Genomic DNA, 15267 nt, shown 5'->3' with positions numbered 1-15267 from the left:
TGATACCATCCTGCTGTCACCATCAAATACCACACATCAACTAATCTTACAGGGTGTGTGTCTCAATGTTGAAATCCTACTTATCCTCTCCTTAATCAAGTGGCTAATTGCTTATTAAGTAGCAATGGGAACATGGATATCTTATAACAGATTTCCCCTGACCTTCGTTTCACCCTCTGCCATATTCCTTGTCTTCAGAGAAGAGAAAAGGCACTCGTTTACAAGTAATCTCAAAAAATATTTGATAAAGGTCAAGACTGGGGTGGGAAGTCGGCTTGGGAGAGTTAGTATCCTGTGTTGCCTAGACAAGCCCTGGGTTAAGCCTCCCTCCCACTTTCTCATGTCATGGCTTGGCTCATAGCCTGGGAACATCCCTATTCCTAGGACTTGTTCACTGTTCATAGTAACTTCTAAATGCCCAAGCTCCTTAAAAAACCTGCTCACAGAAAAACCACACCACTTCTTTTATTAATGTTGCTATTTTTCTTAAAAAAAAATCCAACTTCATGTAAAATGCATTTCTGGACATATTTCAAAGATCTGCACAGACCTTGGGTCTGAGGTTCTTTGCCTCAAGCAGCCCATTGGGGGAATAATTAGGCCCTTCTGCCCCCCAGATGCCTGGTGCCCATATGTAGTTGCCATTTCTTTCTTTGTAACTCACTTTCCTCTTTCCCAAGAGCAGCCTTAGGGAGAGCCGTGGCTTAAATGATTTACAGCATGAGTGGTATATTTAGAGTCCTTGGAGGACCTGTGCACTAGGATTGCTTGGTGTCCAATGTTGTCCATCTCAAGTGGTATTAGGAAGTCAGGCATGTCCAAGATGGCCATACATGTCACTGCTGTCTCCTGGTGGCAGCAAGCAGACCTTAGTGAGAAAACAGAAAGCATGTTACCGAGAGCTCGCTGGCCCCAAACAATGAGTTTTCTTTTGAGCTAGGGTTTCTGTGTGCCCTCTGAGCAAGTGTGAATTTCTCCCCCATAGTCTCCTGTGATTTCCACTTTACCCAGCGTTAGGTGTGTTGTGTTCATGTTTTGGTGTGGTTCACACAGGGAAAACCCCAGAAGATACCTCCTTGAGTTAAATATATGGTTAAATTCTATTCTGTCATTTTTTTTTTTTAAAAGAAGGGAATAAGAAATATAAGGCAAATTTTCTTTAACAAATGCCCATTTCTTAATATTTTAATTAAGCAGAGTTGTTCTTTTGGGCTTTTAGATTACAACTTGATTTCATGCCAATTTTTTTTTTTTTTAACTTGGTACATTTTAACCTTTCCCTTCAGGAACATGAATAACTCAGAGTACAGGGAAGCATGTTAATGGGTCCAGATAATACGGTTATGTACACTAATGGAAGGAGGCTTATAGTGTGGAACATGTCCAATAATACTTAATTTAAAAATAATTTGACTTGGAAGTGGGCTTTTCCCTCAAACTGATTAATCTGTTTTACTTCCGTTTAGATTAGCATAAAATAGTTTCCCCGCCCCGGGGCGGCGCTCGCGCTCGTGGCCTCGCGGCTCCCCCAGCCCAGCTCCCCCGCCTTCGGAGCCCAGCGCCGCCGCCATGTCTTCCGGGGCCAGCATGAACGCCCTGCAGCGTCTGGTGGAGCCGCTCAAGCTGGAGGCCGGCGAGGAGAGGATCAAGGTCTCGCAGGCAGCTGCAGAGCTTCAACAGTACTGCATGCAGAATGCCTGCAAGGATGCCTTGCTGGTAGGTGTTCCAGCTGGAAGCAACCCCTTCCGGGAGCCCAGATCCTGTGCTTTATTCTAAAGGCTGTAAGGAAGAAGTTCACTGAGGAATGCTTTTAAGCGCAAAGTGATGAATAACTAACTGCCTCCAAGTCTCAAGAAAACACTTTTCTCCAGACAAATGACTTAGATATTTCAGACTTTTCCTTGGCCTGGTCCTATAGCCAAAATTCTATAGAAATTGATGAGTTTCTACTCCGATAAGGAAACTGGGTGAGGGGGAAGACTAGATAATAATGGTCAGACTCTTTTGGTAAAGTGCTTTTATATTAAACAAAAATGTTACCACCAAATACACCTCTTTCATAAGCAAATTATTGGTGTTTCTATACCTGGAATATTATGTTTGTTTTATTTACTGGATGTTTACATTTTGGGAAGGCAAACATTTTTGTTTGTTAAAAAATTGAATATTTGTAATTTGTTCCTAAGATTTTTATACCATAACAAAACTGTTCTTTTCTCCTGAATTTACAGTTTCTAAATGAAGACAAGCAAGTGTAAAACTGGGGGAAGAATAGGCTTTATTAATCAAATGATGTCTTGATTTTTCTAAATGAGAAGAGAAGATTGCTTTATTTTTAACACTAAATATGGGAGCTGTTTCTTAGCAAACTTGTTTGGAAAGATTCATGTTGTGTTGTGTATTAGATTGCCCCATCTGTGTATGAAGCAGATTTGGTCTTTGTCTTCTTAAGTTCCTCTACTTTATAGTTGTGGTTGTACTTAAAAAACAAAAAAACACACCATTTTATCTCATGTCTTTAGAAAATGTTTCAATGTGTTACTCAGAACACTGCAAATGATTAAAAACAAAATAATGTGAAACTACTACGACCTAAATAAATTCTTAATGTCACAAGTGTAAAAAAAAAAAAAAGATTAGCATAAAATACAACCCTCAATTATCTAAAATTAAAAGCTCCTTTTAATCCTCCTTGAAGTGCTTAATTTTTATAGCAGATTTAGCTATCTAATTATTCGACTTAATGGAAAAACAACAGTACACACATACAAACACATCTCTGAGGACTTGCTGGCTAGGCAGCTGGAAGGAGTGGCCCGTGGCTCTGAAAGGTGTTTAAGAAGAAACTATACTATAGTTAAGATTAAGCTACCAGTCATCATTCTAGAGAGTCTATGTAGGGTTTATAATGATGGTGATAACACCTACAGTAATAAAATCTTCAAGGAATTTAAAAGTTAATTTTGTATTTTCAGAGGTCACCCTTAAAAATCTGTTTTTACCACTCCTCACCACCAGAGTGGTGTCTTATTTTATGTGAGCAGAGTACAACATGGCATTACCTGACCTGACCGTCTTCCCACCGAATTCAATGAATAGGCACTGCTTTTTGTAAGAAATGGCTGAAAATTGTGTCTTCTTGGATTGGCGAAAGCTCAGCTGAAGAATTATCAGGCACCCTGTGTGCATGCCTAGTAGCAGACACCTTCCAACATCAAGCTCCAGAACATTGATATTTCCCGAAACGTGTCAATGAAGCCAACCTCTTCTCTTTAGAATATTGAGTGAGAGACACCAGAAATAAACTGAATAGCTTCATGGAAGCATGCTGCTTTATGTTTTATTAATATGTGAATTGTTCCAGAATTGAAGTTGGAGAAGAGGGTGGTAAAGACCCCTTCTCCATTTCTGGAGGATTTTGATCAGTCAGGCCTTGTGAGGGCACTTGTTTGTAGCATTTCTGCGGGAACAAGCTAGATCAGACCAAACTCAAAAAAAGTTAGTGAAGGATCTTTTACCCTCTTTCCTGAGGGTAATCGGCCTGTTTCTCTGAGAGTCTAATTTACCCTCAGCAAGAAGCCAAATTGGCCTTAATTGTGTCCTAATTATTTGCTTAAATAGCTAATCTTTACTTCCAGTTCTCCACATCTTGGTATCTGTAGGAGGCTACTTCTGAGCTGCTGTCTAATATACAAACATCTTTTTAACCCTTTCAACATTCCTGCATAAAAGAACATGTTGCTGTGATATCCCCATTCCTGAATTCAGCATTGTTCTATCTGTTCTGAGGTCTTCTCAAAGTAAGAAAAATGTTCTTGCATTATACATTCACACAAATTACTGGTCTCCTTCAAAGCGGAACCATTTGTTTGAAAACATGAAAGCGTCTCCGGCAATAAATAAAGAAGTTGAATACAAATCCATCTGGGGACTTTCAAAAGTACCAAAAATGAAAAAAATAAATAAAATTGTCCTTAAAGGAACGAAAAACCTCCATTACAGGGCACTGGAAGAGTTAAGACTGCAAATGGGGGTGGGGGTGGGAGGAGGATGTCCGGAAGGTGTCCAGAGTTAGTAAGTCTGGACTCCTGTCCATGGGGGCATGCTTAGGGGAGTGAGGTCTCCTCTCTGCTGTTCAGTCACAGGTCCTCGCCCCATCCAGATGTGACCAGGGCAAGTCATTCTGTCTCACCAGAGACTTCGGATTCCTGTCAACCTCGAGTATTCCAAGGTACGGGAAAAGTTCGTTTGATATAAAAGGGTAGAAGCGAGAAGGGTTTAGGGAGAGGAACTGAGGGGAAAGAGAAAAGGAAATGGGATCTCCTAAAATGTTCTTACAGCCAACCAAAAGAAACGCAATTCGTCGGGGCGGGGAGGGGGGTAAACCAAACACACCACCCATTCCACCGGCCCTCCAGCCTTCTACTCAAGGGAAGGGCTAGGGACACAGCATGGCGCCATGACTCACGTGAGGCTGGGCCCCGTGGCCTACTTCAGGATGTCCGCCAACTTCTCCTCGTAGTACAGGAAGTTCTCCTGAATGTCCTCCCAGGGCTCAAAGGCCTTGGATTGGCCCTCCTCTTGCTCCACAAAATTCTGCCAGACGTACTCGAAGTCCTGGGGCTTCATGATGCGCAGCCGGCAGCCGGCCTCCTTCAGCTTCCTCAGGGCGGCCTGCACGTCGGGCTCCTCCCACATGAAGAGGCGCCCCACCAGGATGAGCAGGCGCAGGTTCTTGGTCTTGCCGAGGGTCCGGCCGATGCGGTCGGCGCAGGCCGCGCAGGGGCTGGACGACACGTACCAGGTGACGTCGTAGCGCAGGGCCGGGTCGAAGGCGGGCAGGATGGTGTTGAAGAAGGCCTCCTCGGCGTGGGCGGCGGCGTGCTCGTCCTCCAGGTAGCCCCGGGTGGCCTGCACCTGGCCTCCCTTGCCCCGAGCTTCAACCACGTAGCACAGGAAGGTCTTGTTCCGCCCGGAGCTGTACTCCACATTCCGGAACTGGAACTTAAAGAAGTTGACGGGCAGCCGCTCCCTGTGGGCCAAGGGGGCAGGGCGACAGGGGGGAAGAGTGGGGGATGAGCGCTCCTGTTCCTCGGAGCAGCCCGGAGCAGGCGGCTCTCCAAACTCGGTGCCTCGGGGACACGTTGGCTCCTCCTATCAGAGCAGGCCTTGCCTAGGCTAACATCAGGGACAAAAAAAAGGCAGGACGGAATCCAGAATGGTTTATCTGGAGGAGAGGAGAGAATCTGGAGGTGGCGCCTTCCGGTCACCCCAGTAGGGAGGGTCTCCAAACTCTCCACCATCCCTCCAACCCACAGAACACGCCTACATTTCTGAATCAGTCACTGCTTCACCTGGCCACACGTCAGAACCACCCAGAGGACTCTACGCACCCCACCCCAAATCAATGAAATCAGATCGGCTGGAGAGGGCCCAGGCACCAGCATTTTTAAAAAAACTTGCCAGATGATTCTAATAGGTGGCCAGTTTGGAAAAGCAGTGCTCCAGTAGTAATCTCACAAAGTAGCAAGCAAATAAAATTTCTCCTGATAGAGCAAGACGAAGATTCAGCAGAACATTTCCTGCTTCCGTTTGTCTTCCCTGCCGCTGACCGCTAGTGTATCTCAGGCATGGCGTGGCCCACCACTCAGTGCCGCGCTCTCCCAGTGACTGCTTCTCAAGCCTGGCTTTTCCCGCAGCTGAAAGAGTTGTCACAGGATGAACGTCCAAGAGTTTTTTATCTTTGAGGTCAGACTACCCGAGAGTACCTTGATATGATATAGCTTGTGTAGTAGTATTGAGTCGTTTCAAAATCATAAAAGACTTGGCCTCTGCCACCCAGATGGTTCTAATCTAGCAGCTCGACTCTAGCTAAGAGCTTTCGAAAACCGCTAATTTTAAAATGCGTAGGGAGCATGGAGGACGTGGGACAAAGGTTCTCGAACGTTTAGCCTTGATTCAGAAGGCAACAGAGAATTGTTACAGGCCCCTGACTAAAGAAAGTTGTAATAAAAGTGACATCCACGGGAGATGGGACATGGTGGCTTTAAGCAGGTAGAGCGCGGCTGGGGAAAAGCGTGAACTGAAGCAAGCCTGTTTGGTATCTTAGGAGGCCAGATTTGGTGATGACTATGTCCAGTGGCTTCGAGGGTGGGATGGATGATTAGGAAATGAAACCAGCAGAAGAAGGCCAGGTTTGGGAGGAAGTTCAGTAGTAAGAAGGAGGAGAGAGCAAGGTTTCAAAAGGGGATAGAGAGGGCAACAGAGTTGATTGTTTTTATCTTTATGTGTGTCTGCGTCTCTTTCTAAAATAGGGAAGCCTTATGCAGGTTAGGAGGCCAAGGAGAACGAGGAGGCTTTCCCAGGACAGACTGAAAATGTCACAGGAGAGGAGGGGATTGAGTACCGGCTTGGGGATGCTGAATGTTTTCTTTCTTTCTTTCTTTCTTTTCTTTCTTTCTTTCTTTCTTTCTTTCTTTCTTTCTTTCTTTCTTTCTTTCTTTCTTTCTTTCCTTTCTTTCTTTCTTTCTTTCTTTCTTTCTTTCTTTCTTTCTTTCCTTTCTTTCTTTCTTTCTTTCTTTCTTTCTTTCTTTCTTTCTTTCCTTTCTTTCTTTCTTTCTTTCTTTTCTTTCTTTCTTTCTTTCTTTCTTTCTTTCTTTCTTTCTTTCTTTCTTTCTTTCTTTCTTTCTTTCTTTTTAAAGATTTTACTTATTTCCTTGTCAGAGAGAGAGAGAGCACAAGCAGGGGGAGCAGCAGGCAGAGGGAGAAGGAGAAGCAGGCTCCCTGAGGAGCAGGGAGCCCGATGCGGGGCTTGATTCCAGGACCCTGGGATCATGACCTGAGCCGAAGGCAGACGCCTAACTAACTGAGCCACCCAGGCATCCCTGAATGTTTTCTTTTTTAAAAAATGGAATCTCTGGGGCCGCGCCTGGGTGGTTCTGTCAGTTAAGTGTCCGACTCTTGGTTTCTGCTCAGGTCATGATCTTGAGGTCGTGGGATCAAGCCCCACGTCGGGTTCCCTCCAGACGTTCTGATTTCATTGGGTTGGTGTGGGGCCCAGGCAGACATTTGTAGAATCCTCTGGGTGGTTCTGATGGGCTCCATGCTCAGCGGGGAGCCTGCTTGAGATTCTCTCTCTCTCCCGCTGCCCCTCCCCCCTCATGTGCCCTCTCTAAAAATAAACAAAAAATTTTAAAAAAGGTAATCTCTGAGGTTGCCCCAGAAGATACCCTGTGGCAACCATTAACTCCACTGTTACTTCTCTACATGCCTTCCCTTTCTAACTCCCAGGACTACAGGGAACTCCCAGATGTCCCAGAGCCTTGGCTTCTTAGGGATAAGCCGCAGGTGCCAAAGAGCTGAGTAAACACGAGCTGTTTCCCTGCAGTTCTCCCTGCCCCCATCATAAAATTGTCTCCACCCAAGTTTCCATATCTCTAGCTGTCAAGTTAAGTTTCCACTGTGGAGATGGATGTGTTTGAGGACCTGGCCCCAGGATTCCTTCAGATACTATACTTAGCTCTCTAAACCCCTCTGTCCCTAGTTGGATGTGTTTATTATTTACTTAACATTTTGGAAGAATGGATGGCCTGATGATTCCCCTCTCCTATTTCAATCCCTGTTGGGAGTTCACTTACACTGAGCTCTCCCCAATTAAACTCACCCTACAAGACCACTCCTGGATTTTACCAGTTGCTAAATGGTCCCTTCACTTCCTGGAATGGCTTTTTTTCTCCTGAGAAGCACAGAGCTTACCTTTCTTGCCCAAACACTTTATGCTTTTCAAGGCCTTTCGCCAGACACCCCCCCGCCCCCCGCCCCCAAGCCTAGTCCAGAGCCACCTGTATGACGGATTCTCAGGCGAAACCCTTGGAAGTATTCATGACTGTGTGGTTGATTGGGGGCTTCCCCAAAGCTGCCTGTGTGGCCCCCCGGGTTTCCTTCTGGAGCCCCCAAAAGCATTGCTCCAACTTTGCCAAATACAGCCCAGCCAAGAGTGTGAATTTGGCCCAGCATGCAATTGTAAATTGGCTCGCTGATCTGAGGGTGTTACTTGTCCCAGCCTCTGTTTAACTCTGATGTTTTCCCCTCCTCCTCTTCCCTTTGCAAGAGGAGAGGACCCAGAGAAACCTGAAACCCAAGGGAGAGGAAGAAAGTTCACCTCTCTATAAATACCAGTTTCCCACCCCTCTGGCTGGCAGCCCCATAGTCTGCTCCGTGCCTCAGGAGAGCCTTCTGGACTAGGTGCCTAAGGAAGGCAAATACTTTCAAGGGGCAAAGGAAAGTCAGGGAGCGTTTGGCTCGCAGTCTTTCCTTTGGGCTTGCTCAAAAACTAGGCTTGCTTGGCTTCTCAATGGGCTTCTTGGTTTTCCAGAAGGAGCATAAAGGTCAAATGAAGTTCTTTGGGCCTCCCACAGGCCTGCCACAAGCTGAAACAGCCAGGCCCTGGAGAGGAACCAGGAGAACAGAGGTGGAAAAGGTCTGAAATCTCTCCAGGGAGCTGGACAACATGGCCATCTCGGGTGATTTTATAGAATCACAAAATAAGTCAACACTGTTATACCTGCTAGTGGAAGAAAGGAAACAGTGACACTAATTTCTCAGATAATCACAAACATTTTTTTTTCGCTAGTAGCACGATGCCTGAGTACCATAGTGACTTATAGCCTTACTCTCGCCCCCCCAGTGGGTGTTTTCTTTTTTCTTTCTTTTTTTTTTAAATTTTATTTTATTATGTTATGTTAGTCACCATACTATACATCATTAGTTTTTGATGTAGTGATCCACGATTCATTGTTTTCGTATAACACCCAGTGCTCCATGCAGTACGTGCCCTCCTTAACCTGCTGAAATGGGGCGTGCATGTGCCCGTGTGTTGGAGTGATGGTCAAGAGAAACACACTGGTAGCAGATTTCTTCACCTGGGCTCAGTCACTGCTTCAGGCACCAAAACCAACAGGGCTATTCCTCCCCCTCCCCTGCTTCTTCAAGCATCCCTTCCTCATACTTTCTGCAGATAGGTCACTCACACTTCATCTGTTGAGACCCAGCCTCCTGGGCCTTGCAGTTCTCTAGGCAGGAAACCAAGAATCCTAATTTCTAGGAAAGACTGTTTAGAACATGGTCAACTTGATTGAGGGAGAAGGGATGTGAATAAATGTAAGATATATATTTTTCTCACGTTCACATTGAAAGAATATTTGCGCTCCCTAAACATAAATCTATACGGTGAAAGAGAGCAACCTGGAAAGCAGTAGAAGCTGGTCTGAGATGAAACATTTGCTCCAAAATGATCCATGGGATGGAAAAATCTCCTCACAGGTCACTGAGTGTTTACTTGTTTCAGCTTTCCTCACCAGATCTCTCAAAATCTGCTAGAAAGAGGCAGATCTGATGCTTTCGGTCTCCTTCTCCTTTTTCCAGACCACTTGCAAAGTGGATGCTGAGGAGTGCGCCCAGGCAGAAGGAGGATAGAAGCAGAGAGTTCTAACAGCCTGACTTTCTAGAGCCCAGATGGGGTTTGCCAGGCTGCTGGCTCCTGGGTTGTAATTCTGGATGGGATTCGGCCCTAGGGAAGCCCTGAGCCACTGCCTTTCTCCTGGGAGGCACTGTCTTCACACTCAGTGGAGGCCATGGTGGCCAGAGTCAGTGGCTGTCTTCTCCTCTTTCTGGAACAAGCCTCCCCAGCATGCTCTGGAGCCCAGGATGAGGCGTGAGGGGCTTGTGGCATTAATAGCCGAGTTGAAGGTCCCCCACTCCTTGCTGTCCCTTCTCCTCTGAATCCTGCATATCCTCTCCGCATTTCCCATGTGACCAGAGGAAACCACTGGTAGCTACAGAAGCAGTTGAAAGGACAGTCACAGCCTGTGCCATTTATCTCTCTTCCATACCAATCCCTTTGCTAGCAGGTTCAGCGTGATGCAAAATCGTACGCAACACAACTAGAGACAAACAAAGACGAACACACAGCCAGGGGTCCTGCTAGGCAGAGACATAGTCGCTCATCACTGGGATGGAAAGATGAGGAGACAACGAATTCTGGTGCCCCAGAGCTTCCCTAAAGCACGCCGAGCTGAGAGGCAGGCATGGACCTGTGGAATTCTCTTCTATGCTGAGGGCGGCTGGCTCTTCATAGATCCTGAACTTCTCTCCTCCCAGAAGCCCTCCCCACAATTAGTTCCTTATCCTAATGCCTAGCAGCGAGGCTACCATAAAATAGGTGTTCATTCATTAGTTCATTTATTTATTTAGCAAGTATCTATTAGGAGCTAGGCACTATTCTTGGTGCGAGGGATAAAGCAGTTAAAAGGCAAAGTCCCTGTCCTCATGGAAGTTAAATACTAGTGGGGAAAACAGGCAGCAAATAAATGATTCCTATTTAGTAAATATTTGTCGAATATAAAAAGCCTCGCATTTATGGCTTTTTCTTCTAGATGCAGTGTGGTGATTTGGAGTCAGACAGTCCCGGGGTTTACGCCCTACTCCATCCATTAGCTTTGGGCAAATTACTAATCCCTCTGAGGCTTGGTTTCCTCATCTGGAGGATAGGTCGAGTAATCCAACCTCTCAGAATTTGGACAACGGTCAACACTCAAGAAATTAAGCCTGATGCTGTTGGGTGGTGCCTTCTCTGGACCTCAAATCTTACCCCTCAGAGCTGAATCTTAAGCACAACCAAATCTGAGCCCTCTCTACTTTTCTTCTAGTGTTTAGAGGGTTCTCTCTCTGTCCTTGGTGTGCTGGTTTATCACCCAGCTCTGTGACAGGAAGGGAGGGAGGAAAGGAGGGAGGGAGGAAGGGGGGGAGGGAGGGAGGGAGGGAGGGGGAAAGAAGGAAGGAAGGAAGGAAGGAAGGAAGGAAGGAAGGAAGGAAGGAAGGAAGGAAGGAAGGAAAGAAAATCCTGATTTCTAAAGTTTGCTGATCTCTGTAAACACTCCTACTATGGAGATTTCAAAAAACCAACATGACATCACTGAACGCAGAGTTGGGAAGAGATGCACACAATTGATTCTCAGTCATCGTGAGTTGGCTTTGGCAACTCACCGCTGCAGTTTTAGACCTTTTTCTAGCACCTTCTACCTTGTAATTTTGTTAATGTTTTTGGTCTGCTTTCTATCCCGAGTGCCCTATTCAAGCCAGAATCACAAGTGGGGCATATCTCCTTCTTCCTACCTGGTATGCCCTCCTCACCTCTGACTATTTCCCAAAAAGCTGCTGGCTCTTCTGCTAGTTTGCAGCCCAAAACCAAGGAGCAGGAGAGACAGACCCATCCCCTCTGGGAGTCTAGGCTAGGAGAGGAGCTGCTTTGCTGACCCCCATGATGCCAGGGCATCTGGAGAGGAAAGGAGGGGAAAGCTGTTCCCTCATCCTGTCCCTGCACAGACACAGCCGCACCTCTGGGCTATTTTAAGCCATCTGTTTACCCTGAGGGGCCCAGGAGACAGATCTCCACAGCTGTTACTTGTGGCAAGGAAACACTCAGGGCTCCACCTCCCTCCTGAACTACTCTCAGAGCACCCAGAAAACTGCCCTGCTGCTCCTCTTTTTCTGAGCCTTGGGTCAGAGAAGCCTCTGAGCCCCACTACCTCACAGATGGAGATAGCTGGAACCCTGATTGGGGAATCTGGGACCCAGAATGAGTAAGAGACCCGTGGAAAGAACACTTGGCTGGAGTCAGAAGACCTGGTTCTATGGTCTTAAACTCAATCTCCCTGACGCAGTTTCCCCTCTGTAGAGTGGCAATAATGTAACCCCCCTCTCCCAGCATGGTGCTGAGGGTTGAATGGGCTCACGCACGTGCAAGTATGCGGTGATTATAAAGCCCTGGACGAACATAAGTTGCATCGGAGGATTTGACCATTAGGACCAACCCCCATGTTCAGTTGAACATAGTCTAATTCTGTTCCAGATCTATCCTGCCCCTGTGCTGGGGAGATCACAACCCTGCGCAGGGTGGGTGTGCATGTGCCTGTGTGTGACCAAGGGCAGCATGGACCAGCAGGCTTAGGGTGAGGAAAAGGATCTCCTTCCACAGAGAGCCACTGGAACTGTGGACTTTCCTGGCCTGGTAGCCCTCGGCTCTCCCTAGGTCCATATTAATCTGTGCTCCTCTTACTTCTTTAATACTACGACAAGGTTGACATTCATTGGTTGGGCATGGGTGAACGCAAGGTCCAGGCTCTTGCCTGAATTCTTCCCTCAGGAACTAGGTTGCATATTTCCCTCAGGTTCTCTTAGAAATCAAAAAGATGTCTGAGCTGGAAGGGACCTTAGGGATCAACTTAGTGTAACTTCCTCATGTTACAGATGACAAAACTGAGACCAGGGCTGGAAAATCACTTGCCAAGCTTCAAACGGCAAGTCCGGAGGGCCACTCAGGGCTCCTCTGCCCCCTGAGAACATCATGCCTCCATTCTTCCTGAAATTTCTCCTAGTGTGGACCTTACTCTGCCTGTGGGCATTGCTGGAGACGCCCATCAAGGAAGCCTTGGGGCTGAGGGAGGCAATGTGGCCCTATGTATCCCCTTCTTATTCTTGGCCTACGAACTTCGCTGGGTCCTTTGCAAAAGGAACAGAGAGGGAAGAGGAAGAAGGACAACTTGGTTTTATTCCTGGAGATGGCATAATCTGGGCAAGACAGAGGAACCCTGTATGTAGGCCTCTCTTTGGGGCCTGGAGACCCTTCACTCAGGGTCCTTGTTCCTCCTTGGGGCTGTGGCTGAGGGCAGAATACCTCTTCTGCCCAGAAGCTCCTGGCCCTGGACTGTTACCTGCTCTGTAACTATTGTTGGCTGGGGGTGGATGTGGAGAACCCCTGGGCAGACTCAATTCAATAAGAAAAAAAATGCTTCTCACTCAGCCTTGGGAAAGGGCAGATCTGTTTTCCCTGTCTTAGGATCTTCCACTCCAGAGAGAAGCTGTAGAGAAAGAGTGAGAGCCATGCAGAGAGAGGAGAGGCCCTCTCAGCAGCAGGGAGAGAAGTCGAGGGAGGAGGTACTTTGACTGGGGCCATATTTAAATGTGTCTATGTCATCCGCTGTCCTTACCCAACTCCCTGGGACTAGACAGCCTGTACCCGGAGAGGCAGATGACAGCCCACTACCAGGAGGCCTGAGCGGTGGTTTCATTCTCTGGGGCCTTGCCTCCGAGGAGCTGCTCCTACCTCCCCCTGGTTAGGGGGTGCGGTAGGTGTTGCCCGAGAGGCCAAGAGAGATTTGCAGCTGTATCCGCGGCAGCCCCTACCATACACGGTAGGCTCATGGCGGCAGGACCGTGCCCTTGACCTGTACTATGACCATCCTGAATTCCCCCAGCCCGCCTGCAGCCCACGCTCGTCTAGGGAGGAGGCCCCCAGCCCACACCCAGGTCTCACCCTGTGACAATCTCAAAGGGAGGCAGTTCAATCAGCTCCTTCAGCTTCTCAGGGTCATCCAGGTTTTCCAGATCCTCACCATTCTGGGAAGCGGGCGCCGCAGCAGCGGCAGCGGCCTCTTCTTTCTGGGCCATGGAGGGGTGGTGGCTCCGCAGTCACTGAGAAAGAGGAGAGGCAGCGAGCGCCTGGGGCCTGGGCCTGGCGGCAGAGTCCCAAGCAGCTGTCAGCAGCTAAATCTGCCTGGGGACGACGGGAAGAGGCCCCGGGCAAGCCAGGCTTAGTGTTCTCACCTCCGGGCCACACAGGCTTTATAACCAGAGCCCTCCGCCCCTCCCCCAGGCCCTCGCCCTGTATCTTTTTTTAATTGAGTGACAGCGGGTGCCGGGATGGGGGGAGTGGAAAATCTGGCCACTAGTATCCCCTATTTATCAGTAGGCAAAGACAGGATGCTGGCAGGTGGGCATGCCAAGGCCTGCTCTCCCTTTCCCCACTGGCTCACACATACATTCGTACTCTCGCCCTCCACCTTATATCCTTCCCTCTGTTTTTCCGTGCAACCTGTCCAGCTCCACTGGGGGTATGGAGAAAGGGATAGAGGGTGGGCATCCTGAGATTTAGGAGAGATGCTCTCAGAGGTGCAAGCAGGATGAGGCTTGTGTTGAATGGGGTGCTTGCAGAGAAACCCCCGCCACCCATTCGGCTGGGGAGATGTGGGTTCAGTCAAGGAGGGTCCTGAGACGGGGTTGGATAAGAACTGTGAGTCGTTACTTAAAGGGAACAGGTGCGAATTTGCCTGTTATGGCCCCATAATGCTGGGTTAGTTCCTGAGCCTCCAGTAGTAATAATACTGCCATCTACAAGCTCAGAGGTTTTGAGAGAGAACAGGCAGTGAGGGTCGTGGTTTACGTGTGAAATCAAACTTAATGCTCTCAACAGCCCCGGGAGGCAATCTGTATCAACCCATGTTTCATATGGGGGAACTGGGACTCAAAGAAAGCCTGGATAAGGGCCTCGCCTAGGGCCGTACAGCCCACAAATGGCAAAGTCAGGATTCGAACCCAGGACCTTTTACTCCAGAGGCCAAACATTTGACCTCCATGCTATGTTTCCTCTCAGTTGGTCTTTTATTCATTTAACAAATATTTGTTGAGCATCTACTATATGCCAGGTGCTGTTTCAGGTATTGGGAATATGGCACAGAACAAAACAAATGAAAATCCTTGCCCTCCCAGAGCTTGAGGGGGTTGGACAATAAACAAGATAAGTGATCTGTCTATCTATCTATCTATCTATCTATCTATCTATCTAGTCTATTTGCTGGTGCTAAGTGCTAAGGAGAGAAGGCAGGTAAGGGGACAGAAGTGTCAGGGGTGGGGTAGTATTTTTATAGAGTGGCCAGGGAAGGACTTTGAAAAGCAGACAACTGGGAAAAGATCTGAAGGTTGTGAGGTAAATATGCTATGTAAAGGGAAAGTGGTCCAAGGGAAGGAAGAACAGGTGCAAAGGCCCTGAGGTAGGAGTATTCCTTGTGTGTTTGAGGAGCAAGCAGATACCTGTGTGGCTGGAGAGTCCTAGGAGGAAAGGCCAGAGGATAAAATAAGGGCTAGGTAGGTAGGACCTTATGGACTTGCCAAGGACCTGACTTTTTCTCTGAGTGAGATGGGAAGCCATTGTCTTTGAACAGATGAAACACATGGTCTGCCTTATATTTTTACAGGATCACCCAGGCTGCTTGGTTGAGAAGAGACCAAAGGTGGGAAAGAGCAGAAGCAGAGGGACCAGTTATAAGCCTGTGAAAGTGATGAGAGACACCTGGAGCCCCTAGAAAAATCCCTGAGCTAAAATAGCATTGGAAGATGGACGGATCACTTTCGCAGTTCACATCTTGGATCCTT

General features: G+C 47.6%; 2 protein-coding genes across 2 annotated transcripts; one reads left to right on the top strand and one right to left on the bottom strand.

The window, feature by feature from the left end:
- Positions 1-447: 447 nt before the first annotated feature.
- APOBEC2 (apolipoprotein B mRNA editing enzyme catalytic subunit 2) lies at positions 448-13673 on the bottom strand. Its single transcript, XM_034991388.1, has 3 exons — positions 13373-13673; positions 4469-5032; positions 448-868 (listed from the first exon to the last, which is right to left on the bottom strand). The coding sequence occupies exons 1-2, from the start codon at positions 13504-13506 to the stop codon at positions 4489-4491; spliced, it is 678 nt and encodes a 225-aa protein (XP_034847279.1). The 5' UTR covers positions 13507-13673; the 3' UTR covers positions 448-868; positions 4469-4488.
- Positions 1253-2495, top strand: LOC118001310 (guanine nucleotide-binding protein G(I)/G(S)/G(O) subunit gamma-10-like). The gene has a single exon (XM_034991393.1). It carries the CDS (start codon positions 1570-1572, stop codon positions 1774-1776), a length of 207 nt encoding a protein of 68 aa, XP_034847284.1. The 5' UTR covers positions 1253-1569; the 3' UTR covers positions 1777-2495.
- Positions 13674-15267: the final 1594 nt, after the last annotated feature.

Source organism: Mirounga leonina, unplaced genomic scaffold, assembly GCF_011800145.1.
Source record: "Mirounga leonina isolate KUSES-001 unplaced genomic scaffold, KU_Mleo_1.0 Mir_53, whole genome shotgun sequence".
Classification (NCBI taxonomy): domain Eukaryota; kingdom Metazoa; phylum Chordata; class Mammalia; order Carnivora; family Phocidae; genus Mirounga; species Mirounga leonina.
Note: the sequence above shows the minus strand (reverse complement) of the source record. Positions and strands in the feature narration are given on the sequence as shown.